This window comes from Aplidium turbinatum, chromosome 6 (genome assembly GCF_918807975.1).
Source record: "Aplidium turbinatum chromosome 6, kaAplTurb1.1, whole genome shotgun sequence".
In the NCBI taxonomy this organism is placed as follows: Eukaryota; Metazoa; Chordata; class Ascidiacea; order Aplousobranchia; family Polyclinidae; genus Aplidium; species Aplidium turbinatum.
In genome coordinates this window covers 21,828,638-21,856,019 of record NC_137477.1, presented here as the reverse complement: position 1 = coordinate 21,856,019, position 27,382 = coordinate 21,828,638, and the positions used below count along the sequence as shown (strand labels likewise).

The window sequence follows — 27,382 nt, the reverse complement described above, 5'->3', positions numbered from 1 at the left end:
AGACGATTGCGGCACTTGGAGGTGAATCCGGCCACCCTCGGTAACGGGGACATCACCGGATTAAAACTGGACTACTACAACACTACATGGGTTGTATAAAAAAAACTGAAAGATGTGCGAAAGTGGAGTTGAAACATCGTGTAAGGGGACTAGAAAAACAACATTAACAAGCAACATTTTGGTGACAACTCACTTTTTACAGGCAGTGAAGCGAATTACGTCATTGTGTCAACTGTCCGTTCCTCATACGTCGGCAACAGCGCGATCGACGTCGACAGGCCGTGGTTGTACAAACACATTGGATTTGTTGTGGATGACCACCAGATCAATGTCGCGCTTTCCAGAGCCAAACTTGGCCTTTACGTCATTGGTAATGGTTGCTACTTGTTTGTGGAACATTTCTAAGTGTTGACTTCGTGCGAAGTTTAGTTTAATAATTCCAATACATCTCATTGTTTGACAAGGCGGCGTGGAGGTATCGCTTCAAATCAACCGACCTTGTCAGTGTGCGTGTGCTTTGTATGTTCATTTTTTAAATACAACAAAACACGGCAAATAACATTACCGAATCTTCACTGCAGCGATTAACTACGGCCTGACTTAAGCTACTGTATATTGTAGCGAATTCCAACGTGAATTACAAACCTTCTGTGATATTTACTTTGAATTTACGGTATTCTACCCCAGCCCAGCAAATCAGTCCGTTTTGACATTGTTTCAACGTCTACAGACACAAAAATGTTTCTCTCAAAACAGTATCACTCAACACTTGTTGCGATTGAAGTTTCTACATTTCCAGGCAATAAAAGGTTGCTGGCAAAGTATTCCACTTGGAAACACTTGCTACAGTCGTACAGAGAGAGGAAAGCTATTTATTACCATCCCAAGAACAGACCACCTTGGGAATCTGCTGAAGAAGGTAAGTTCCACTTATACTTTGAAAAAGCGCATTTTTTAAGTCGATTTTTACCCAATGGTTTTCACGATTGTTGCAGATGACGTCGCTGCTTCTGACGACGATTATGGATCAACCAGTTCGGACTATTTTTGAAAACGATCAAGACAACAGCCCTGGCTAGTTTTACTATCTTTCAAATGTTTATCGTACTAACGTTCTGCTTACTTTGTGCTGTATTATATTACACTATTGTTATTGTGTTGCTCGTTGAATATTTACCAAGGTTATATTTGATGGTTAAGGTATTATTTCTGTAAAAAATGCGTAAATGTAACGTATATTGTTTGTATTGACCTGTGCATTCTAAACTGCTCAATCAACATAATTGCGCATCTTGAACTCAGCATACGTCGACCATTACTATGTCTAGAATAAAGTTTTAGTTTGCAACAGCTGCAGTGACGTAGGCAGCATTTTAAACGCAAGTTCTTCTTTGAGTGAAAAACGTCTGAAATTCTGTATATGAGTGAATTCATAAAATGAATTAATTTATTGTTTGATTGCACATGAAATTCATGTCCCCGAAATTAAATGATATTGCATTGTGTTTTTTTTTAATTTTGCGTCCTGTTTTATAAAAGCTCGCAGTAAATGCGCTTCTGTCTTTTACAAATTTCTTCTGAAGGTGATTATTTTTTTTAAGTTTGAAAATGATTTCTATGATTGCTCTGCTAGATCGTTTATCATCAATTTTTCGATTAATTTTTTTTGTTTAATAGGGTCGATCAGTAAAATTATACACGTTATACCAGGGGCGGGCAACTTCTCCAGTCGGCGGGCCTGATATGGGAAAATGAAGTACTTGGCGGGCCGGACTCATGAATTGCTACATTAAACGCGTATTTATCTACCTAGACAAGGAATGAATCCTATTTAATGTAATGTGAACTTTAAGTTTAAAGCATAAAGACCAAAAACGGTCTTTAATGAATTTATTAACAATTAACGTAATGTAGCCTATACTTCAATAGCTGCTGAAGTCAATGAGACATCTGTGTTCGATCAAAGTTGTCACCTTCATTGCAAAGCAAACATACGGTAGCCTACTGCTTTCTTGCCGACTTGTGTGAAAAAGCGCTTGAGCATATTTATTAAATTCGCGAGACTCCTTTTCAACTTTACGTTTCTTGGCAAAATCCATAGGAGAATATTTATTGTAAATTCAAAATCTAATTCTAACTGAAAACAAACAAACTAAAAACACAAAGAACTAAAGATTAACTAACAATCACTATTATTTGTATACGTTCTCCGTTTAATTATTACACTAATTCGCCAAACTTCACTGGTCTATTTTTCCGGCTTGACACTGAAGGAGATTCTTACAAGAGACAAAGCAAAAGGACGGAAGGGCACGTTTATGACAGAACATAACATGCTTGTCACTTGACTAAAAACCGAAAACAAATAATTAATCAAAAAACTAAAAAATAACCAACAGTCACTATTATTTGACGTATATAGTTAGCAAGTCGTGGAGGATTGCGGCAGAGTGTGGCCGCGGGCCACATTATGTAAAGACCGGAAACTGTCTGCGGGCCGCTCAAAATCCCGCCGCGGGCCGGATCTGGCCCGCGGGCCGTATGTTGCCCGTCCCTGCGTTATACGCTGAAAGTTCTAACTCATTATTTTATAACTGTTCAATGCTTTTATGTGCATTGCACACACAAGACTTTTTCATATAATATGCAAGTTAATTTTTTATGTATGCAATTTGCGATGTAGTTCAACAGTTTATTTCTGCAGCTGCGTTGTAAAAGCTTTAATATTTTGACGCTGTCGATTTAAGAAAATTCATTCCTTTGCACCTAATGCATAGTATTACAGTAGTTAATGTTGATGAGTTGTAGTTATAAAAGTATTAGCTGTGTGAAGATAGTAATTAGCTTATTGTTGTGTAAACCTATTCAACAAGTCTAGGGAGAAGGAGATATGGTGTATGGTTTTGTGAGGTTCTGACCAAACCACGTGTGTGATATGCAAAAATGCCCGATACTGAACTTTAAATTTAGTCCGTATTGCAATAGATTGAGTTTCGCTTTTAGCAGCATGATGTCATGGATTAGTCTGTATTGTCATGGATTTTTGTGGAAGAATGCAAAATGCGCTTTTTTAATGTTTGAACTAATCATTGAGCTTGACTGTAATTAATCATTATAAAATTAAGTGTATTGTATTTTATGTGTAATTAATAATTATATTAATTCTGCGTGAAAAGTAATGCTGGCAATAATTTGCCTTTTTGTATTGCACCAACCATGGCCACCTAAAGATACGGCCTGATTTGTCACATTTTGCAGAAATTTCCAGGTTTTTTTAACTTTGTGCGAACGTTTAAACAAATTTTTCTAAAAATTAGATTTTTACGCTTTCTTTATTCTTTTCCCCAGATGACACAATAGGTTTTAACATCCTCACATGTTGAAAACCAAAAAAAATTTGATTTCGAAGATTTTAGTCAGACTGTTAATTTTCCATAACAGTCTGATTTTGCGTTTTTCAACTTACTTTTTCTCATTTGCCATTGCTTCTCCAAGGCAACAAAAAAGTTTTTTGTCATTAAGAAACGGCAAAAAGTAAAAACATCTCATAAAATGTCAGTCAAGCACTAGCAGTAGCTGTAATCAAAATCTGCAAAATGTGACAAATCAGGCCGCATCTTCAGGTGGCCATGCACCAACCCAAACGGGTAAATGATTTTTAGCAAGTATAATAATATCATTGTGGTTTTTATGTAGTTTTATAGAAGTATGCAATGCTTATATGTTGTAGAAAGTCATTTATAATCGAACAGAATCTATTCGAAAAGAAATCTACTAAAATCTTGTTTTACCTGTTGCCGCAGCAATATGTGCGATATTTCGCCATTGTTTATTCTTGCGTTGATTGCTGCTACAAACGTTGTATTGCAATTAGGGGAAACTTCAGGTCTTGGTCGCATCTTAGGCTCGTGATGATGGAAGGGCACGAACCCAAACCGTCATTGCATTGTACATATTGTATATTCTCTAGCGAATGCTACTTGATTAAGTAATCAGTATATTCCATACGTTTTAAATATGCAAGACCTTACTGAGGTTCATATTGCACTACATGGTGAAAAATATTGCGTAATTTGTGAATTAGCTTGTTACCTGTGTGCAGCATATATCATTGATTGAATCGTATTTACCTTACCAGCGTTGCAGGCTGTGGGTCGGGCTGGAAGGCACCACCCAGTATCATAATCTGCCCAATACCATAACTTGACACACAAGACGTCATCCTGCTACGTCTCAGGCTTCCCCGAATCGTCTTGCGGTTAGACTTGGAAGCCTGAGACGAAATAGGCCGGAGTTCCACACAGCCCTCTAACTTAAAGATTCTCTCATCATGTTTCAGCATCATAACCTATGACGTCATTAAGTACGTCAGATTGTAGATTCCGTATGTACGCTAAGCTGCTGACGCTACTAATTAATGCCGTTTGATTTATTACTTAGTCAACAATAATAAGCTAACAATACCGCTGTTGTTTTCTAATTGATCATATTATCACTAATAAGTGTTTTCAAAAAATACATTTAATCCTTGTGTGGATTTGCGTCATATCACATGACTTACTGTAGTGGTGTGATAACTTCCATTTAGCAGTATAGAATATTAGAGTTCTTGCAACATGGTCAGCCTTCCAACCTCATTTGTTGTAAATATTTATTTAGTCGCCTACGGATAGGCCTTCTGTAGGCTAGCCTACCCAGGGTTGGGACTATCGATTACGAATCGATATTCGATAGCGTTATTCTTTACTTTGTCACTATCGAATCCGTGTTTTCTTTTTCAAATAAGTATCGATTAGCTGCTATTCTTTACTTTTTTGTGCGTTGAATCCGATATTCGGTACTTTTCTGTAAATTTTGCAAATAAACAACGTAAAACATTAACCGAATTCCACAATTTTATTGAGCAGACTTTGAAATTCTATTGAAAGGAGGAGCAAATTTTTTTTGCGGGGAAACCCTGGTTGATCGCATTCAACTCGAACCCTGCGTTGGTAGGCACTTTAACATTACCCACTGGTCGAAGAGGTACGCAATCATGCGTGACATGTTTATTCGCGATTCAGCTGATTTCAGTCATGTGACTCGTGACGTGATATTCTGATCGAAAAATTTTGATACAAAGAAATTTAACTGAATGCTTCACCACAACCACCGTTGCCTAATGGTTAGGGCAGAGGAGTAGCCTATAGTAATTTCGATTTCGTGGGTTCGATTCCCACCCTCTGCTAATACTATTTTTTCTTCTGCAACTGAACTGAGTGCAAGAAGGATCTTAATGGTAGCCACTTTAACAAGTCGAAATTGTGACTGAAACACAAATATTGATTGAACATGTCACGCATGATTGCGTACCTCTTCGACCAGTGGGTAATGTTAAAGTGCCTACCCCCTGCGTTCTTTGGTTTAGGGCAGTGGTGCCACGGCTTGTGTTTTAGCACAAGATCTTGTGTTTTTGCTTTTGATCTAGTGCTCTTGTGCTTTCCGATCGATTTTTGGCTAAATCTTGTGTTTTTTAATCAAAGTCAAATTAACCGTTGCTACCATGGTTTGAGTTTGGTAAAGAATTAAGAACTGGCACTAAAAGGCTTTGGTAACTAGGTTTCTGGTAGCCTACCGTACTTAGGCATATTGACCAATTTTACACATTGAGTTATCACGCCGTCAACGATATGTGCTCGTCGCCAGACTCAGAGGTTGTGCTGCGAGATAACAAGAGCAGCGAAAAGAGTACATCAGCATCAAATAATGACAATCATTCACCAAGTCCCAAAACAAAAAAGTGATATAAACAGCATTTTAATCGTCAATGGTTGAATGATCCTGATTTTAAAAGTTCGATACAATAAGAAGACAAAACTGATCGATATGTCGCCTTTTGTAAGATTTGTGATATTAAATTAAAGACCACGAATTGAAAGTGAACAGTGATTTAGTAAGCATGTATCTTCTCTAAACTGTTGATTTCAGAGTCATGTTATTCTTCAAATTGGCTCAAAATGGGTCGCAAAGGTTCAATTTTGCAATCTTGTGCTTTTTTTCTTAAATCTTGTGCTTTTTCCAAATTTGCTGTGGCAGCATTGGTTTGGGGTTTAGGCCAGGTCCAGGCGCTCATGCAGTTTGTTAGAAAGGGTCGTAATTGTTAAAGCATGCCGATGCAGTAGGCTTGAGTGGGAAGTATTTTTCACTTTGAATTTTTTTCAATTTGTTACTGCCTTGAGCATTCAGAAAGAGTGGTGGAATAAATTTTTTTTTTCAATATCGATTACTACATTCTTTACTTTTTTTTCTAGTATCGAAATCGGTTAATTCTTTACATTTTTTGGCACTATCGAATATCGGAATATTCTTTACTTTTTCACTATCGACTCCCATGCCTGAGCCTACCCTACTAGTGACGTATGATAATCATTTTTTTTGGGTTTACTCTTTTTCACTGGGCTTTTAACACACACGAGGTCTGCTCAATAGCTGTAGTAATCACGAATCAATATCATATCAAGATAAATTGGTATGATACAAAGAGTCACTGTGCAAATCAATCATGTGTTTGAAACTTTGATTGATTAAATCTTTATCCTCGGACTGGAAAAGGTTCTTTGAGAGCTTAATCCTGGCAGTTGAGTGGGGTTGTAGAAGAGGCTTTGAATCACTAACGCAGGCCCGGTCGCATATTTACAAAAGGTTCCCTATTTTGTGCCTATCTCGAAAACTGACCAATCAGAAGCCGTATCGCTTTCTTACGTCATTGCGTCATTTACGTTTTCTTTCTTTGGTCTTCTGCTAGTGTCTTAATGTCTGGTACAGGAGCAGGCTGGTAGGTTAAAGTTCGCAAGTTAGTCAGTTAATTGAAATGAATGAAAGCGCGCATAAAATAATTATCAATGGAAAATGAGTTAGTGTAATTTTCTTGGCACTCGATGTAGCAGTTATAGCAAGTTAGTCAGTTAACTGTAGCCTAGGTAGCCTACCGGTGCAAGTGAAATTGAGCCTGACAAATTGGCAATGTTAATTTTTTTTTTTTTTTGGTAGCCTAACCTAGGCAATTGCTGGCATCATGGCTTCTCAGGTAGCCTACCACCTGTGCAATTGGTGAAGCGGTTAGAACGTTGCAAACTTGAGAAAGCCTGTGCAATTAATATCTTTCTCCAAGCTGGCTAATAAAACCACAGATAGTCTAGGCTGGTTGCCAGGGTCAGCAAAGTTGCCAAAGTTTAAAAATGAACAGCTGTTTCGAATATTGAAATTAAGAGAGCGAGGAGGTTCTGCTATTAACATTTTCTCTTTCTACGCATAAATTCGTTGTCCTTGAAAGATTTCTGATTTCATCAGAATTGTAAGGCATGCAGTGCATGTATGGAGAATACGCCACTAAATTAAGCAATGTTTTATTAAAATTGCACACATTTTGCCCCCTAAAGTGGTTCTGTACGGTTATAGCTGTAAGCCTAGGCTATAATAGGAAGTAAATCAATATTGGCTAACTAAAAGGCTAGCCTGTTAGTAGTCCAGAAAGTTATTTATAAACAAAAGTATATACAATTATACATACATATGTTAAATTTTAGTAGCAATCCAAGGTTTTAATTGGATTTTTCATTTAGGTTTTATTGTGATTAATTCAGTGCTTTAATAATCTATATTTGTGAAATGGGGTTTGTGTGTTGTGTAACAAGCTGTAAAAGTGGGTACAAGTCTTGCAAGACTGCAGTGAAAGTACCAATGTTTTAATTTCCGAAAGATGAAGAAATGAAAAAAAGATGCTGCCTGTTTCATAAATTTAATTGCAAATGTGTGGAAAATCATGTCTGTTACAACACCTACAAAAGGTAAGAATAAGATCAAAAGAATGGCTTTAGTTTGATTGTTAAATTTAATTAATTAGATTGAAATTGTGTAGAGGGACAACAGTAGCCTACTTATTACGGCCCAGCAAATAAGTTTTGCTCATTTATTCACCGTCTTCTGACTTTAATTCGAGGCAAAAAAGGTTCGTTTTGGCAAGGATAGTAGGTCTAAATTGTATGTTGTGTACCAATGGGTGTACAGTGTACACTACTCAGAAATTGCTAATGTGCACTGTATTTTTTCAGCTTTTCGAAAAAGAGATGAGATGTGTTCTCCAATTGAAGCTGATGGAATCAAACAACAACCGAGTTTGACCTTCTTGGGAAAAGCTAGAGATCTATTTATACTTTGGAAAAAAGAAACCTTTCTGGGCTCACTTCACAGACATTTACTGCATGCATTTAGACCATGGATGCGGTTCTAGAGTTCGCGCAACATTGATAACCAACCATCATTTCACTTATGTTATTTGTTATACCTCACAGCCAATGGAGTTGCTACTCTCATATACACCTTAACAGTTTTTTCAAGCGTGCTTGGTATTGTACTGTAATGTTTATTGTATGCTTACTTCACATTTATTTACAACCAATCGTATGAAGTGAGTATTGGTGAAGTTGCTGTTGTATTCTTATTGAATAAGATTAAATTTTCATTGATTAGCAATACCTTATTGTGGCAGGGTAGATTGTTTATCAGTGTGTTGTGATTTGACTACATAATCTCCTGGTCATTCCGGACTATTTTTGATGGCCATATCTCGAAGAAGTATTTGCTTATTTTTTATTTCTTTTTTTTAACATGTGATATATTTTATTAAATACAGGTCGTCTTTACGAAGCAGACACAAAATGCTGACTTTTAATAAGTAATCACCCTATCTACGAAGGGATAGGCCTATAGCTGTTTGCATGATTAACTGTCTTAGTCATTGATTAAGTATATTAACGTCTACTTGTGTATATCACGAAACATAGTGTAATCTAAATGGCGATATAAAGTAGATATTTACACTATAGAATATTTGACTTGGGTAAATTTGATCAAAGTGTTGGAAGCATTAATTACGTTGTTCAAATTGCTTGTATCATCAATCTTATCATTTACTTGCATCCTTGATTGTCACTATTGCATGGTATTGTGCTCTGTCATGTTACACCATCTGATGTATCTTCTTAAAGAAGTAAATTGTAGTAAATGAATTTTATGCATAACGTTTATGTTTTCATCTTACCAATAAAGTATCCTTAAAGATGACAATCATATTCCAATCATATGCAGGACATATTTAAGCAGGATGAAGAGCAGCTGTTTACATTTGAATCATGCCAGGTGGTAAGATTATTGGTAGCCTATCAACGAGCTCCTGCAGAGCGTGCTCTTTGTGACCATAGATCAATATAACCTGTTTAAAGGTATGAACACTGATCCTCTAGACAAGTTCCATGCAGCGCACTTCTCTGCAGTGGCGTAGCAGCCACTTGGCGGTTCTGGCTCTGCGCCAGGGGCGGCAAAATGAGGCTGCACAGTGCACACAGCACGAGAAATGAAGTAATGCAAAAATAAATAAAAAGTAAAACAAGAAAATGATTTACAAAGAGACAGCTAGTAGGCTACACCTTAAAAAATTTAAGGATATAACAACAGCTAAAAAGCTCGAGTTGCTTCTTGCGTGATGTTGGATAGCTGTAGCCTGTACTTCGTCTGTTGTTCAATTTTTAGTAACATTTATTAGGTCATAAATCTAGAGGAGTTTCTCAAAGCTCAAAATGATAAAGCCGTACTTACGTTCTACCATGAATGATGATCGGCTATCAGCTCTATCGATTCTTTCTATAGAAAGAGATTACGTTCAAAAACTTGATTTTGAAGATATTATCGCTGATTTTGCTTCGGCGAAAGCTCGAAAAATTCAATTTTGAGGCGGCTATTGATCTATTATTTGCCTAATACATTTGTTGTCCATTTTTTGTCTTTTATTTTGTCGTTGAGTCTTCCACATTTTTCTTTTATTTCATTAGAAAAACAAAGATATCCTTACTTAACGCCAACGGTTTGATTTCTAATATGCTTTGTATTTTGCATTTGGGTTGCAAACGCAGAAAGTTATGAGTCAAAATTTCAAGATTTCAACTTCAGTGAAATGTTTGCAACATATATAGGAATGAGATCATTTGAGATGTAGGGGTGAAATGCTTTCTTTTTGTCCGATAGTCCAAATCTAAAATTGCAGATAAAATGTAACTTATTGTAAGAATTGGATAATCATCACGGTTCATTACTGCACATTGTATATTCAGTGATTATTTGATATATACAAAAATATTACGAGATATAGCCTGCCACAGTACTAGCCTAGCGATTAGCCTGCCAGACAGCAGAGCAGACACGAACAGCGAGCAAACTAAATTTGCCAGATGTTTTTAAAGTTTATAGCCCAACTGCTACTGAAAAGTAGCCCAGTCGTCGAAAATGATGAAACAAGTCCAGAATATAGTCAAAGCTTTTTTTGTGAACAAGAAAAAACGCCACTGCTAACATTTTTCCGCGACTTTGAAATAAAACTAGCCTAACTCCAGGGGAAAACCGCAGAACTGGCAATCCTGGAGAAAACCTACAAACTCGACGCAAAGAAACTTTGCAAATGAGTTGACGTAAGAAAGCGATGCGGCTTCTGATTGGTCAGTTTTCGAGATAGGCACAAAATAGGGAACCTTTTGTAAATATGCGGCCCGGTCACCGAGATTGACAGAGTGAAGTTTCTGATTGCTGAAGTCTTGTTGCCGGGGAATTAATCCATCCATTACATGCCGCTGAATGGAGAGCAGTCTTTAACGTGCGTTGCTCAAGCGCACACCCCGAGAGTCGAACCAGCGCCGCGTGATCATGAAGTTTCTTGGTTGGTTTTGAATCTTTATCCTCGGACTGACAAAGCCTTGATTGGTTATTCCTGGTAGTTTCGCATGCTTGTAGAGGCCCTTGACGCAGGGCCGGTTACCGAGATTGGCAGAGTGAAGTTTTTCCGATTGTTGAAGTGCTGTTGCCGGAAAATTATTCCATTCACTAGGTGTCACTGAATAGAGAGCAGTCCTGAAATGCGTTGCTTGAGCGCACACCTCGAGAGTCGAACTTGCTCTGCGTGATCTTCGTTTCAGAAGTAGGCTAACGCTCTAACCAACTGAGTTATCGGGGCGAACTTTCTAAAGAACGGTCACCGTACTCCACATATGTTGCCCACTACCGTATGGCCGACTCCTGGTTTTTGGAGTGGGACGACGAATGTTATGAATACAAACTTGGTGCTTGCAGGCTACCGTACTGGTTGTCTGCATGTTAGTTGCGTGGCTGCTTTCGTCTTCGAATCAATTGTGTAGCTTATTGCTGTGTCGGCCACAACTATTGCAGCGCTTAGCGCATGTTGAAATATTGTATGACCCATTTTTGTGATTTTCTTCTACCCTAGGTTGTATGTCTATGGTTTAAGAAAACCACCTCTTTACTAAAATTGCATTTTCTTTTACCATGTCGCCAAACGTCTCTTTGACAGCTATCTCCGTCCACGGGCGTCATACAAGATTTGAACTTTGTGGCAAAAAAAAAAAGTTTTTTCAAGATTCTTTCCAAGTTGATTTTCCTAAACTGAACATCGCACGGTGGCCAGTTGTGCCACCGAAGTTAACGATTATTCAACAGTGAAGTTCCAAACCATGGTGACCTTTATACTCATACCAACGTGCAGCTTGAAGTTTAATTTAGTAGCCTACCATAGTTTGAGTATAGTTAATAGTAGGCTATATTTTCAGCTAGTTTTGTGTTATTGTTACCATACAAATAATAGACTATATCATTTTTAACGTGATTTTAAGAGTTTTTGTGATGTAATACACAGCGGGAAGCCACATGCCAAACCGGCACCAGCGACGTATTCCAACTTCATCTGTGAATGTGCAAAAGGTCTTTGTTTAGAAAGCGGTTGCAGCGTAAATACAACTCGCCTCAAGACAATCAGTCTCTTGTAATTAGTTGCTATTTTTGAGACAACGTAACAAACATTTCTTTATTTCACCGATCATAAAAGCGACAACCACAATCAAGCACTTCACCAGTTTTCCTTCGGCCCGCCTGCCCAGTGTGGCACCTGAACAAGATGAAGCGGTTTAAAGATACACCTCGACATGACATCATCAACCACTATGCTGTAGTGCAGGGTTTCCCAAACTTTTTTGGGCCACGGACTACTATTTGAGAATCTGTTTATTCGAGGACCCCCAATTCCAATACAAAGGTAAAAATGAGTAAAACCGAATTTTATTTATTTAAAAAACTGACAACATCAATGGGACGGATGGGATTGCTTCTTATTGCATAAGTCATCAAGTCTCGGAGTTATTTGTGAAAGGCAAACTCGTAAGTCAGGGTCCACGGAAAGTCTGGACCTGTATTTTGTCTTCATGTTGGTAAGAGCTGAAAATGCTGTCTCACACATGTAGGTCGTGGCAAATAGCAATAAAATTTTAGTTGCCTTTTGCGATAGCAATGAGTATTCCTCCACAACACTCAACCAGAAAGATGCAATAGCTGTTTGATTGAAACTAAGCATTAAAGTCCGATCAGATGATAATTGGGATAATTCTTCTTCTTCATGTCCTGACAGATCAGTCTTTGTAACAACAAAAGGGTTTAAAATCCAGTCAAAATTCTCATATGTCTCTTTTAAAAAGTACTTCTTGAAATGTGCAGAAAGCAATTCCAAATGTTGTGTAACGTCAGAGAAAATCAACTCTGTATTAATTACGAACTGCGGCAATTATTCTTGACAGGGTGCGTACTGTACAACGTATAATAATGTGTGACTTTTTAATTTCTTGTCATATCGCCATACGGATTACGGACCACCTGTGCAATCGTCGCGGACCACCAATGGTCCGCGGACCACAGTTTGGGAAACCCTGCTGTAGTGTATAGCAATGGAAGTCCAGTACGCAATAACCTTTTCTGACTTATAGCTACTATATAAGATACAACCTTAACAGCAAGAGTCATGAAGGGCTTTAAATGCCATAGTGTGTCCCAACTATCCCGTATTACTCAACGTAGATTGTTACGTTAATGTCAAAAAAGCAAAAGTGTGTCATACATACAATATTCAAACAAACGTCGGGTGCGGCTCAGCCTATATTTTGAACTGACTGTTAGCAAGAGTAGAATACTAGCTAGCAGCTACATGAAGACTGTGTGAGAGAATTTGCGACTTCCAAACGTTGTGCTGCACTTACCGCGTCTGTTCGGTCACGCTCTTTGTTCAACCTTCTTTCAACATTCGTGGACAACATTTGCGTTCTCAAAGCCAAGCTCTTCGTCTTTTCAATAACCTACAGGTGAATATACTACGAGTTAGATACACACCACCTGAATGCGAAGGTATGAAAACTTCAAGGCCATAAAAATAACCCAGTATATTAGTAGAACGACCGGATGCATAATTTGAAGAGCGAAAAAGTGTTTTATGAAGCAGCTTCCAACTTAACACAGCCTGCTTACATACATACATACCAGACAGCAAAATTCGCTATTTTTACATCGAATCAATATAAAAATAACGGATTTTTCTGTGATGTGTCACCTACCTGTTCATAAGGTGACACTGCCTGTGTACCCATCATAACGTGGCCCATTTTCGAGTCTATCTTCGCGTCCAATCTGGCGTTACGAATCAAGTTGACTATCCAGCGCTCGGCCTCGTCGACTGTCATGTTCAACTTGTCGGCGAGCATGTCTATGCTGATGCACTGAATCGAATAATGTCTATATTACTTTGCAAGAATTGCTGAATTAAGCAATGCCCAATTAGATTTTCAAACACCCGCAGTCCGCACTTTGGAATGCAATCTGTTAGATCGTGCGGAAAAGCAATGCGAACAATTCGAATCAATCGGAAGGAAATAAAAATCTTACGGGTAATTATAATTTCAGCCGAAACGTTTTGTTTGTGGTAGTTATTAACTTATTATTATTATTAGTTATCACAAGTGTTATGGTTGTGGCGAAACTTTCCAGCTGACAAATGCTGTACCGTACTTATTCTGTTACTTTTCATCAGAAAATTTTTCGGTCTCGGCAAACAAATCTTTATGAAAATACACTGGAATGGCGACCAAGAAGCCGGTAATTATGTGCTTGGAAATAAAACGTTGATGAAAATCATCAAGTTAAGATGAAGCCTTTAACCAGTTTTGAAACCTTTGAGATGCAACAACTTACTTGATGGATCCGGCAGAAAGTTTCGAATATAAACAACCTCGCGTTTTCAATGAAGTCCTCTAAGCAGGCGACGAGAAAGAAGTCATTGGCCAGAACTGTTTCGCATTCTCGAAGCTTCTCTTGGGCTTTGTCGAAGTCAAAATGAACATACAAACATTCGATGAACTCCGTGATGGGATCGCGATAGGTATAGGATTCTTGTTGAATCACCCGGACTAAGTCTTTCAAAACCTAACCATAGTCGGTAGATTAGCGGTTTATTGCTACTTCACGTGCAGTTTGTAGAATGCCAAACTTATTGGTAACGTTAGGGAAAGGGTTCTTAATCTTTTCCTGGTTTACAGTTGCCTGACCTCCATATTATAGATTTACTTTCACCGACCGTGTGTGTTTCATCATGCAGTATATACTTTATCCTTCAGGAAACTCACTCTCAGTTGGGAATCTCTACTACTCTAGAGTGATGTGTACCTAAGTGCCATGTCCCACTCGCACTGATGTCAGATACTACGTAAGTTTTATACATGATGACGACATAAAATCCTTGGAGTTAATATTTATCTGAAAATTTTCACCTGCCGCCGTCGCTTGTTGGTGATCACAGCTGTGGTGAGATACCTCAGCACCCACGGGCACATGGTCTGGATGGCGTTCAGGTAAGGTGGTTGGTATAGAAATAGATCGATAATCTCATCTCTGCCTTTGGCGTGATTGAAAAAGACAAACAACGACCAATGGATAAGCCAAGTGCGCTGTTGCAGAAGCTGCAGGAAATGAAAGAAATTTGTAAATGCAGCTAGTTTGCATGAATTTCAAGTGGTTACCAATACCATGCGAACTTCTGTAATTGTGTAAGCCTTCTGTTTTTGTGGATACTGTAATACATTTTTCGAGAAAGTGACTAACAGATAAAATGGAGAAAAGCGGTGAGAAAATTGCTGCATGGAGAAAACAGGCCATCCTAATAGTGATGTCAAATCGAGGATGGATAATCATGAATCTCTCGAAATAAAACCTTAATTATTTTACTCTTTTTCGTGCAACTGCCACAGGGACAAGTACCTGCAATGGTCGTGCGACAACGTTAGAGTCTATGTTCTCTCGAAGACGATGCAAATCTTCCCAGGCAGTGTCCCAGTCTTGCATCAATATCTCACTAGCAAGCTTGCCCCATAATGAATCAATGGCCCGTTTGTCGTCTGCTTGAACCAATACTCTATGAAAGTAGAGGTACTCGGCTGCTCCTGTAAACCAAGAAAAACATATTAGAGAGCGTCGGAGCATGACTTGTAGGAGCAGACATGTAGTCACATGCCAGACAGACGTCTAAACGGTGACGTCAGGCGATTTAGGCGCTAGTTTGAGTAAAGTGTATTTTATTGAGTTTTCGGTGGTTATATACACCATCAATCGTTGTGATATTTTATTTATACATTTTAGGCATAAAGCTTACATGTCAAAAAGTAATGTCTGGGGTTTTCTATTTTTTCAGTTGGGTGGGTCAATGCTTTTGACAGGAAGGTTTGTGATACACAATAAAAAAAAGTATTCAGAAGCTGTAATGCGAAATACAAAAACAAATACATTCATAAGCAAGTTGCAATTAAAATAGTAAAATAAAATTACCGTATCCGAAAAGTATTGTGTAACATCCAGAACACCAAAGTGTGGGTGCATATACTGCATACCTGGTATGGGCCTAATAGGCCTTCTGTGTTTCCTTAACCGCAAGTTGTAGACTTGCAGGCATTACAGAATTTAGTGAAGGGGCCACTGCAGTTTTGGTGGTTTTTGTTTAGCTAATCAGCTATCAGGAACTAGCAAAATGTCATACGATGCAATTCTTTTGATTTTTTACCAAAACTACCTTGAAATCTGAATTTATATCAATAAATATGTAGAAACTATACCAAAAAGTAGTAAAAGTGTAATTAACTCATTTATAAAATTCTTGTTCTGACCAGAATAATTTCCACATTCGTATTGAAACTTTGCATAATCATACAGCGTGTCCAGATCTTCAAGTTTAAAGTTATGATGCTTTTCAAGATATTCAAAAAGCTGTTTTCCTTCACGTGTTGTTTCAATCTGAAAATTTTTAAACAAAGAATACTATTATAATAATACAAGATCTAGCTAAAAGTCAGAGTGCAAAAGGCCGATACTTGATTGAATGAAATCCTGAAATCACATGGTCAGGGTGTAGGCTACGTCGGAAGGCGTACACCGATGCATAGCGCTCAAGTCCGCTTTCCCGCAATGCAGGATAAAGATAAACAAACAAACATAATGATTTTAACCAGAATGCTGTGGGCCTTGGTTACTTCATGTGTCTGATGTTAAGGCTGTTTAGAGATATTGCTTACAGTGTTAAACTTAATCCCTAGTACACTACATATAGTCATTTATCTAGGGATTTTTGTCGAGTTTACTAGAGAAAACTGCATTTATGTTGCTACTGTTTAGTGTTTACAATTTACAACAATACACAACTGCCATCTCCTGGTGTGGTTTCTGAAGTACAGATATGGACTATGGAATAATTTGTGTGAAGCCAGACTTACACTTACAGATCAATTTTATAAAAATAAAATAATAGAATTATTGGAAATTTATTTAACTTCTGTTTTGTCACTTTATTGCATAACTTGTGACATTTGTTTATTGCTATGTAAGTTGCTGGTAAAAAAAAAAACAGATTGAAAAATCAGATAAATAAAACAAATTGAACAAAAGCATTCATAGGAGTTTTAAAAAGAAAATAGAGATGGAATTTTGGCATAGCAGAACTGCAAACAATACTTCTAAACAGCTCACCATTAGACACAATAACCAAGTTTCGCTTCATTCGAGTTGAAATCACTATGCCACTGCGGAATGGCCCGCTTTGGTGAGTTCCCTATTCGGTGAGAGCCTTTTTCGGAGAGTTCTCTATTCGGTGATTTTTTGAATTTTTTTTTTAAATTATCGGGTACCGTAGCCTAATTATCATTGCCGTTTTAGGGTTAGGCGTTAGGGTCTTATTTCAATGTTTAGCGACATTAAAACGATGTAAAAGCGGCAATGATAAATAATTAGCAGGGTGCGATCTTAACGCTAGTCCGCTAGCCAATGGCTAATGAAAATTTGCGCGGACTAGTTGAAATGTTGCAGTACTAGTCCGATTGGCTAGTGAAAATATTCGCCGGTGAAAAGTTTTCGTTTACAAAATGGGGATTTGGCGACGTCACTCTGAAATACTGCAAACGAAGAAGGCTGCAAAGTCGGTCAACTGAGCACGTGACTACTTTTTTCTCGCAACTTCGCTAGACACGACACGTGGTAGTAGTGAGCACGCCAGCACGGAGAAGCCAGCATCCCAGCAAGCAGCAGTTAGCGAAACAAATTAACGTTTTTTTGTTGATATATCGTGATCAAATGCTGATTCAACGTTACTACAAAGTGTCTAACGCTTAGTGTTAGCTGGGTAGTTGTCTAACGCGTGTGCCTCCGTGACCTAAAGAGTTATGCTGACCCAACAAGCCAGACAGATCTGACGGTAGAGGCCTAACCAAACGCAATCCATCCAATAGTCCACTTCTTTTGACAGTGAACGAATATTATGTATTGTACCACCCTGGCGAGTGGCATGTCATCTCGTACTACAGATGCACACAATGTAAATATTAAAACATAAATAAATATTAAGCACACACCACATGCCACATTTATTTTTTATGTTTTAAAATTGCATTGTTTGCGTCTGTAGTATGAGAAGGTGTTTTTGTGCGTATTGTTGCTCTCTTGTGCGTACTGAAATCTGAAAGCCTTTACTTTAGTTAGTTTCAGTCTAAGCCAAAACACTTATATATCTTAATACGTCATCAGACAAGTGAAAACTCAGTAAACTGGTCGGACTAGTGAAAAATCGTGCACGCTAGTGAAAACGGGGAACAACTAGTCCGGTGGGCTTGTAAAAAAAAAAGTTAAGATCGACCTCTGATTAGGCTATGGTACCCGATAATTTTCAAAAAAAATTCAAAAAATCACCGAATAGGGAACTCTCCGAAAAATACTCTCACCGAATAGTAGCAGACCCATGCCACTGTGACATACCGGTACAGATTAGATTGAAATTTAATAATTTCATTTATTAATGAATAAAAAATGTTAAGCACCTGTTTACGAACTTCTTCTTGTTCAAAGACATGCACTATTGGCTCAGTCTTTGTTGTATGCATCTTCAGCAAACCTACCACTTGGTTTCTTTTGTCATGTAAATGCATTGGAATATCCTTCAAAAACATGTAAACATGAAACATATGTATACAGGCCTAGCCATTTTTTTAAGACAAGTAGCTTGAAAGATGTATTATGATGACACTTGAAAAGTAAAGCAAACAATAAAAAGCACATGGTGAAATTTAACCATTGATACATTCGTGTCATCATGACTTGCCAAGTTTAAAATTACAGGTATGTGTGAAAAAATTTAACATTAAATCTGAAATCTCAACACATAATGCAACCATTCATCACCTCTCCTTCATATAGTGATTTGTAAACATCCATTGCAAAATCAACCATGTTGGTATTGCTGAGAAGTTCCAGTTTTCCTTTTTGTAAATCATTTTCATCAAAAATGTCTTTTTCAGATAAAAATTCCAATAATGGAAATACAAGATGTCGGTCAAGATAGCATCCCACCTTGGATGTTAAATCATATTGTGCCATGTCAATGGGGCACGTTACATGTAAAGCAACGTTGACACAAGAAACAGAAGAAAATCTAAAAACATTAGAATGTCAGACATTAGCCTTAAATATAGATTTGTTTATAAACTGGAAACCTAAGTGGTTAATACACAACATGCAGGACTGACTCATACAGAGTCCAGTTATCAAGTGTATTACGGCCAGGTGCACAAGTCAGCAGTATTTACAAATACTTCATCACTTTTATAGTGCACAAAAGTTTTAATATATTTAGGCAGTGGCTATTTGACCGGCTGCGGTCTTTTAATCTAAAACACTGTTTGACCGGAATGACGCATCGTATTTTTTCTTTCACCTTCTCTTTCAAAGCAAAAGACGAGAAGAGAAAAAATGAAAAAAGTGCCTATATAACTTCTAAATTTAACAATTTTATTCAACTGGATCAGTGGCACGTACAATATTTCTTGGGCTGGTGTTCCCGAGGGAATGAGTTCAATACTACCCGAAAGCGTTTTTTTTTAAACTAAATTTTAACCCGAAGTGACTCAACTGTTAGGCTGCTGCATTTCAGCCCAATTTTTTACAGCTTTTCAAATGTGAGAATAAAGTTAGAGTATTATCAATTTGGGGTGCAACCTAATTCGTACCCTGAACAGTTCGTTCCCTGAAAAGATCGAGAGAAAAAATTAAAAAAGCCAAAGTCGCTGATCACAGTTTAATAGCACAAAGCCGAAGTCGCTAATCGGAGTTTCAGCAAACAACTCGAGGGTTAGCGGAAACTGCGGAAAAATATTTGTGGAAACTGCGATCAGCGAGGGTTAGGGTTAGAGAGCACAGATTACTCGATGGTTAGAGTTAGGGTAAAGGTTAGTAGCGAAAAGTGCGGAAAAATGTTTGCGGAAACTGCGATTAGCGAGGGTTAGAGCATAGATTACTCTATGGTTAGAGTTAGGGTAAAGGTTAGCGGAAACTGCGGAAAAATGTTTGCAGAAACTGCGATCAGCGAGAGTTAGAGCATAGATTAATATGGAAATAAATAATGGAAATCCAATAATGGAAATACAAGATGTCGGTCAAGATAGCATCCCACCTTGGATGTTAAATCATATTGTGCCATGTCAATGGGGCACGTTACATGTAAAGCAACGTTGACACAAGAAACAGAAGAAAATCTAAAAACATTAGAATGTCAGACATTAGCCTTAAATATAGATTTGTTGATAAAACTGGAAACCTAAGTGGTTAAAACACAACATGCACGACTGACTCATACAGAGTCCAGTTATCAAGTGTATTACGGCCAGGTGCACAAGTCAGCAGTATTGACAAATACTTCATCACTTTTATAGTGCACAAAAGTTTTAATATATTTAGGCAGTGGCTATTTGACCGGCTGCGGTCTTTTAATCTAAAACACTATTTGACCGGCATGACGTATCGTACGGTATTTTTTCTTTCACCTTTTCTTTCAAAGCAAAAGATGAGAAGAGAAAAAATGAAAAAAGTGCCTATATAACTTCTAAATTTAACAGTTTTATTCAACTGGATCAGTGGCACGTACGATATTTCTTGGGCTGGTGTTCCCGAGGGAATGAGTTCAATACTAAGAGATTTTAAGAAGAACTGAGAGAGCGATGGTGAGACTGAAAGCAATGTGTGGTGTAAAGCTGATGGACAAAAGGAATACCATGAAACCTTACAACTTTGCCCAGATATCATGAGTTAGCTGACAATTATATGTTGTAAATTTTGTTGTAAAGGAGGTAATTCTTGTTGCAATGGCTTATCTGGTTTGCAAAGACATGTGCTAAAGCATGCAACAACTTAAATTATCAGACGTAATCTTTTTCATTATTTTTTTTTTGTTTTATTTTGCTGGGCAAAGTTGTCCCCAAAGTGGCAACTTTGCCCACAGCTAGTTTTTTGGCTATATTTTACACATTTAGTTGTGGATCAAGCAATTTTAACATGGTATTATACAACTTTGCCCACAAGCAGTGTTTTTAAAAATAACTTACAGTAGAAAAATAACTTTCTGCCCAATTGGTAGGGACTTTATACAATTGGTTACCCTCATGGTCGCGATTAGCCACACCAGGCTTAATGACCGTATATTGAAATCAACTTGTTTATTGAATAGAAATTGCTAACATAAACAGTAAAGAAATATGAACAACTACTGAACGACAGTATCATCAATCATGCACCTTTCTGTGACACAGCGGCAACAGTGGATGTTACAAAAATGAATTTTTGGATACCAACACCAAAACGATTACAATACATGTTTTACAGTTTGTGACAAATGACACAGAAAAGAAAATATTGTTTCGTCGATCAAAGATTGGTTCTGGAAGAACGCGAGATATGGCATCAAAGTCCACAAAGGTCTGATCCTTATTCAAGGGCCATGAGTACTTGTCACAAGACAAATTGTATGGGGGCCTTAAGAATTTGACTTAAACTGAATTGGAAACTTTTTCTTGTGATTTGGCCTGCATACAATTTGCTATTGTCACCAGTTGTGTTTCGGGAGGTTGAACCAATATTAAATTCCACCACTACCCAATTAGACACCATTAATTCATCTTTGTTTGGTTTTGAAAGAGCTGCTGTTGTTTCCATGTCGGCATTGATATAGATTCCCGTATTTTTTCTGCACAACGTCGTCAGATGTCATATAGTGCCAAAATGTGGTGATTTGGAACGTCAACCTGGTAGACTGCACTAGTGATGGAGCCAGAAGTAGCTCTGGAACCAGAGCTGTGTGCAAGCTTATCCTAAAAATTATAACTAAACAACAGAGAAAAAATCATAGCCATCAATCCGCTTGTTTCTGCTGATTTAAAAACTGCTAGCAATTAGAGATTTAGCTGAATGAGGTATCACCTCATATTCATGATGCTATTTTAACCAATCACAGCAATGTGTCTCTTAGTGACTTGTAATCAAGTTCATGACCTTAGGTACAAACTTTATAAAAGTTATATATATGCAAGAAATAGGCAGTTTGTGTTTGCTAGAGTGATCATGAGGAGTGGGCAAAGTTGTACCCAAAGCACAAAATAAGGGGTCACAACCACTAAAATGCCCAAAAAAATATCAAACTACTTTGAATTTAATAAAAACTCATTTGCACATACTCATGTATAAATACAGAAGCTTTGCATATGGAAAACACTCTGCATGGGTAAATGACCTTTGACCCCCATGTAAAATTTCCGACACATAGTTTTTGCATTTTTTTCCCTTGTATTTTCATTTGGAATTAACTTAATGAAAATAATCTTACAAAGTTATTTTTTTCTGCTGAAACAATTGATAAAATATTCATATTTAACAATATCATCCATTAAACAAAACCAATAAATCATGAAAACCGCGTTGTGGTTGGATATACAAGTCACAAATTTTGGGCAAAGTTGTCCACCCGGGCAAAGTTGTAAGGTTTCACGGTACCGAAGAACTTATGAGCTTGCTTGGGTTGAATGAGAGTGTTGATAAGTTGGCAAAAGCGAATGGAGTGAGGTGGTATGGGCATGTTTTGAAAAGGGATGAAGATGATGTTTTGAGAAGAGCGCTGGAGTTGCAAGTGGAGGGTCGTAGAAAACAAGGAAGACCAAAGAAAACATGGAAAAAGCAAGTTGAGGAAGAAAGCAGCAAGGTGGGCTTGACAAGAGAGGACGCGCTAGACAGATTGATGTGGAGGCAGGGTGTGAAGACGATTGCGGCACTTGGAGGTGAATCCGGCCACCGTAACGGGGACATCACCGGATTAAAACTGGACTACTACACTACCCGGAAGTGTTTTTTTATAAACTAAAATTTGACCCGAAGTGACTTAACTGTTAGGCTGCTGCATTTCGGCCCAATTTTTTACATCTTTTCAAATGTGAGAGTAAAGTTAGAGTATTATCAATTTGCTGGAATTTTAGAATTTCTCTGAATAAGTTTCCATTCGTCAAAAGAGGATGTAACCGTGTTTGCCGAACGACGCATTACCGTACATTTTTGCTCTCAAGAAGATAGTTTGGTGGCTGTAAAAAGTTACAATATATAATATACTTCTTTATTGAAAATGTCTGTTTGTTATTGGCTCATAGAAGGCCTCTTACAAAAAAGGTCAACAGCTAAAAACGTGCTATTTAAAAAAATGGTTTTATCAATGTCAAGTTTACTTTTAGGCAGTGTTTCTTGACAGGCAATTTAGTTTGAAATAAAACGCCTCCGGGTAGGATCGAACTCATACTCTTGGGTATACCAGCCAGGAAAACATTGTATGCGCCGCTGATTCAGTTGAATAAAACTATTGAATTTAGAAGTTATATAGGCACTTTTTTCTTTTTCTCTCATCTTTTGCTTTGAAAGAAAAAAAATGCGTCATGACCGGTCAAATCGTGTTTCAGATTAAAAGACCACAGCCGGTCAAATAGCCAATCTGCCTTCTATTTACTATGAAACGTCCCAGTCCTTGTGCGGTGAGTTGTTGTAATCAGTTTAATGATAGCCGAAAAGTGTTACACAAAACAATATACAGGCAAACACTGATCAACTCATACCCTAAATCATTTTAAGCAAGCTTGACACAATACCAAAACAAACCCATGTACGGTATGTTCTATTTTTTCACCAGTGGGGTTAACTGGAACAAACTGGCAACAGTCACAGTGCCATACGAGGTTGTGCAGATCATAACAACAAATCATCCAACAAAAAAACAACATTCTCGATTCTTTACTTGCTTTCGTTGTTTTTGTTTGTTCAATTATTTCTATCCTACCTTTCTGGTTCAGCAAAACGTGTTCTTCATTGTTAATTTTATAAAATTGCGGCAGGTGATCGTCTTGTCAATTCTCATGTCGTTTTGCGGAAAACTCAAAAAGCGGAATTCTGCTCAGAAGATCATCACACTTTCTACCGATTTCGACTACTTTGTAAATCTTTTCCCTTTACAGCTCTCGATTTCTCACAACCTCCTTTGGCTCTTCTACGTCATACCACTGTTATTCATCACTGTATCAAACCATATCGTTTTTGGGACGGATCTTTCCTTTTCCTCTGCTGACCAAACCAAGAATAAAGATCTTAGAAAATCACATAGCCTGCATTGCAAATTATTTGATTCATTGCAGAAATCTTTGTCCTTGGACTTAGAAAGCTTCTTGAAAGGTCATTTCTAGCAGTTTGCACACCTACAGAAGCTCTGAATCACTGACACAAGCCAGTCATTAAAGCTGGTGGCAGAATGAAGTTTCAACTTGTTGAAGTGTTGTTGCTCGTTGAAGCGATGGTTAGCGCGTCACTTCTGAAACGAAGAAGCTACAAGATCAAGCGGCGCTGGTTCGACTCTCGGGGTGTGCGCTTGAGCAACGCACGTTAAGGACTGCTCTCCATTCAGCGGCATCTGATGGATGGAATAGTTCCCCGGCAACAAGACTTCAACAATCGGAAATTTCACTCCGTCAACCTCGGTAACCGGGCCTGCGTCAGTGATTCAAAGCCTCTAAAAGTATGCGAAACTGCCAGGATTAAGCTCTGCAAGCAGCTTTCCCAGTCCGAGGATAAAGATTCCTTAAATCAATCAATCAACCAAATAAGTGCCTCTGAATGGAGAGCTGTTCTTACATTGGGCTACATTTCTCAAGAGCATACTGCGAGAGTTGAACCAGCTTTGCTTGATCTTGCCGTTTCTTTGTTTTTACAAAGTTGGGTGCTTATCCAATTGAGCTATCGGGATGGGTTGTTCTATCCGCAGAATCGTCACTGCACAGCAAGGATGTATAGGCTATCCTCAATGAAAACAAGGGAAGCATTGCTTCCCTTCTCAAAATTGAAAAAAGAGATGATATTTTTCAATAAAACGATTTCGTAATGTCCTTGTATGATTTCAGTTCGGCATTATTTAAAAAAAAAGTTTGTGGCGCATCCCTTGCTCTCGTTTTTGCTATAGCCTACGAAGAAACAAGTGAGAAACAAAGGAAAAAAGCAAAGCAAAGTTTATGCGATTTACGTTTGTTTTAACTAACTTGTTGAAGTAATTTCTGAATCTCTCACTCTGTTGGGTATTGTACCGGGTAACGCCTAGAACATCACATAACTAAGGCGAAAGAGAAAATTGAATTGAGTCCTGTCTTTGTCATGAGTTACCAAGAGGGGGGGGGGGGACTTGTATACCTGGGATTGGTATATAAGTCCTCCCCACCCCCCTTGGTAACTCATGACAAAGACAGGACTCAATTCAATTTTCTCTTTTGCCTTAGTTATGTGATGTTCTAGGATTTTCCATTGTACCGATACGTAGGCCTAATGAGGAAATCTAAGGGGCTGAGATATTGACTTCTTAAGGAAAAGTTTAAGCCTAATGTCAGTTTTACACTGTTATCCTGGCTAGATAGACTTTGGCATACGACAGGATATTGAAATTGATTTTATCGATTTGAAATAGTGCAGCCTAGGTTATTTCGCTGTGAAGATAGCCTACGCATTAATTATTATGATGGGTGAAATGTCAGCGCATCAAGTAAAAAACGTTTCATATGTTGTTATTTTGGTAAACATTCAAACTCTTCAGCTTTTGTGCGCTGGTGAGTCGTGCATTTTAAAGACACGTCTCCATTCCCAGCGACTTCTAGTCCGAATAGATGGAATAATTTACAGATAACACTTCGACAACAAGAGGAAAATTCACTCTGTCAATCTCGGTGACCGGACCTGCGCCAGTGGTTCAAAGCCTCTAAGTCAGGGGTGTGCAACCTTTAGGCTATTACAAGAGTACCAGATATAAATAACTGTGTAAAACCGCGGGCCGCACGTTTCATATGATTTCTAGTAGCTGCAGGCACAAAAGGTAGTCTTTTTGTTATTCATGTTATTCTTATGGCATTATGAGGGGTTATCTCCTTGCAGAAATAATAAGTTAAGACGCATAAATTTCTGAAGAAAACTGCTATTCAAATTTATTGTCACACCGTCCTTTCAAACGAGTTCTGTGAGAAGTTTGCTGCTGGCTTCTTTTCCCGACGGCTTTTTCCAAATTTAGCGTCCTTTAATAGAAGTGTTCGCAATTCGAAGTCCATTTTCCAAGTGTTCGTCTGTCAGAGCCGATCGATAGGGAGATTTCATGACGCCCATTTTAGACAAAAATTGTTCGCACAAATACGTTTAGCCAAAAAGAGCCATTTTTGAAGCAATGGATTTTTTCCAACGTGGAAAGTCATCTTGGTTGAGATATTTTCGGAAAAAATCGCCAAGATTCATTTCTAAATACTTTGCTTTCAAATCCGTTTTCTCTTGAAGGTCAGTCAGTTCAAGTTATATCTGCTGGTGCTTGGTCAATGACTGTGTCGAATGGCGAAGAGAATATACCAAACAAATATTCATGAGATTTGAAGTCCTTGAAACGAGCCAAAAATTCATGCAACAATATTTCAAGTTTAGTTTTCTTCTCAGGATGCATTCCATAGTCTCTCAAAGATGGAACGTGGAAAAAATTTCCTATCTGTATGTGAGCTTTCCAAAGTCGTAATTTGTTCATTAAGCCTTTTATGTGACCATGCATTTTTACGTTCCAAATAATTAAACACAGTGGATTAGCGGTGACTGGTGGAACATTTCTAAAATGGTTAACTGAAGATGCGAAATCTATAATAATCTACTCCACAATGAATTGTTCACACGTACTAAACTAAATTATAAACACGTTTCGCGGGCCGCACACAATTCAAAATTGGCACATCTTTGCGGGCCGCACAATTTTTCTTCGCGGGCCGCATTTGGCCCGCGGGCCGCACGTTGCACACCTCTGCTCTAAGTTAAAAGTAGGCGCGAAACTGTCAGGATTAACACAAACGCAAAACAAAAACACGAAAAAAACAAACAAAAAAGAACGCGAACGAAACGACAGACCAGGAGAGTAAAAATCTTGCAATCAACTTTCAAAAACGCGAGAAAAACTAAACCCTTGAAGAATTGATTTCAGCAAATACCAAAGTTATTATTGCGATAACGACACGAAAAGTGAATAAGAAGATGAGTTCCTCTCGTTGGACACCGGAGTCGAGAGTTTATCCTTTTACCGCCCTGGGTGCCCTCTGAGTTGCGGTCTCATGGTTGTTGTAATTTGCTTCGCGAACCTGAATTAATGAGACTCATCACAAGGAGGTTGGCAACATGAGTCCTAATGAAAGGTGATTAATTGTGATATGTGATTGGAAATGTGATTGAGATGTAAAGTACTAAAAAGTCGTATGTTTGAAGGGCATTCTCAGATTTTTTTTCAGTAAATTTATAGGGCATTTTATCTTTTTAAATCTATAAAAATATATGTAGGCCGGTAGGCCCACTGTAAGTTAATTGTTAATTATTTCAAAGTTTAAAAATGCATCGCGGGCCGCACCAAAAATCTTTGCGGACCAAAAATCCTGACAGGCCAAAATCCAAGTTATCCCCGAAGTTTTGTAGTAGGCTAAAGGCTTTGAACCACTGACGCAGTGTCAGTGAGACGATTACCTGAATTGACAAAGTGAAGCTTTCAATAGTTGTTACCGGGGAATTATTCCATCCACTGGATGCCGCTAAATCA

General features: G+C 38.0%; 2 protein-coding genes and 1 long non-coding RNA gene across 3 annotated transcripts in view; 2 read left to right on the top strand and 1 right to left on the bottom strand.

The window, feature by feature from the left end:
• Positions 1-4,881, top strand: part of LOC145772504 (3'-5' exoribonuclease HELZ2-like) — a 30,567-nt gene extending 25,686 nt beyond the window's left edge. Inside the window, exons 27-29 of the mRNA XM_082584376.1 lie at positions 203-370; positions 800-919; positions 996-4,881. Of these exons, the coding sequence (XP_082440502.1) occupies positions 203-370; positions 800-919; positions 996-1,051 (344 nt within the window). The 3' untranslated portion in view covers positions 1,052-4,881. The remainder of the gene's footprint in view (positions 1-202; positions 371-799; positions 920-995) is intronic.
• Positions 4,882-7,615: 2,734 nt separating this feature from the next.
• On the top strand, positions 7,616-8,404 carry LOC145771598 (uncharacterized). Its single transcript, XR_014289247.1, has 2 exons — positions 7,616-7,826; positions 8,091-8,404. It is a non-coding gene; the product is annotated as an uncharacterized LOC145771598 (long non-coding RNA).
• A 3,484-nt stretch (positions 8,405-11,888) lies between these two features.
• LOC145771591 (eukaryotic translation initiation factor 3 subunit E-like) lies at positions 11,889-18,870 on the bottom strand. Its single transcript, XM_082583297.1, has 9 exons — positions 18,625-18,870; positions 18,264-18,380; positions 16,068-16,194; positions 15,169-15,350; positions 14,682-14,870; positions 14,107-14,337; positions 13,473-13,634; positions 13,122-13,217; positions 11,889-11,983 (listed from the first exon to the last, which is right to left on the bottom strand). The coding sequence occupies exons 1-9, from the start codon at positions 18,817-18,819 to the stop codon at positions 11,945-11,947; spliced, it is 1,338 nt and encodes a 445-aa protein (XP_082439423.1). The 5' UTR covers positions 18,820-18,870; the 3' UTR covers positions 11,889-11,944.
• Between the last annotated feature and the right edge of the window lie 8,512 nt (positions 18,871-27,382).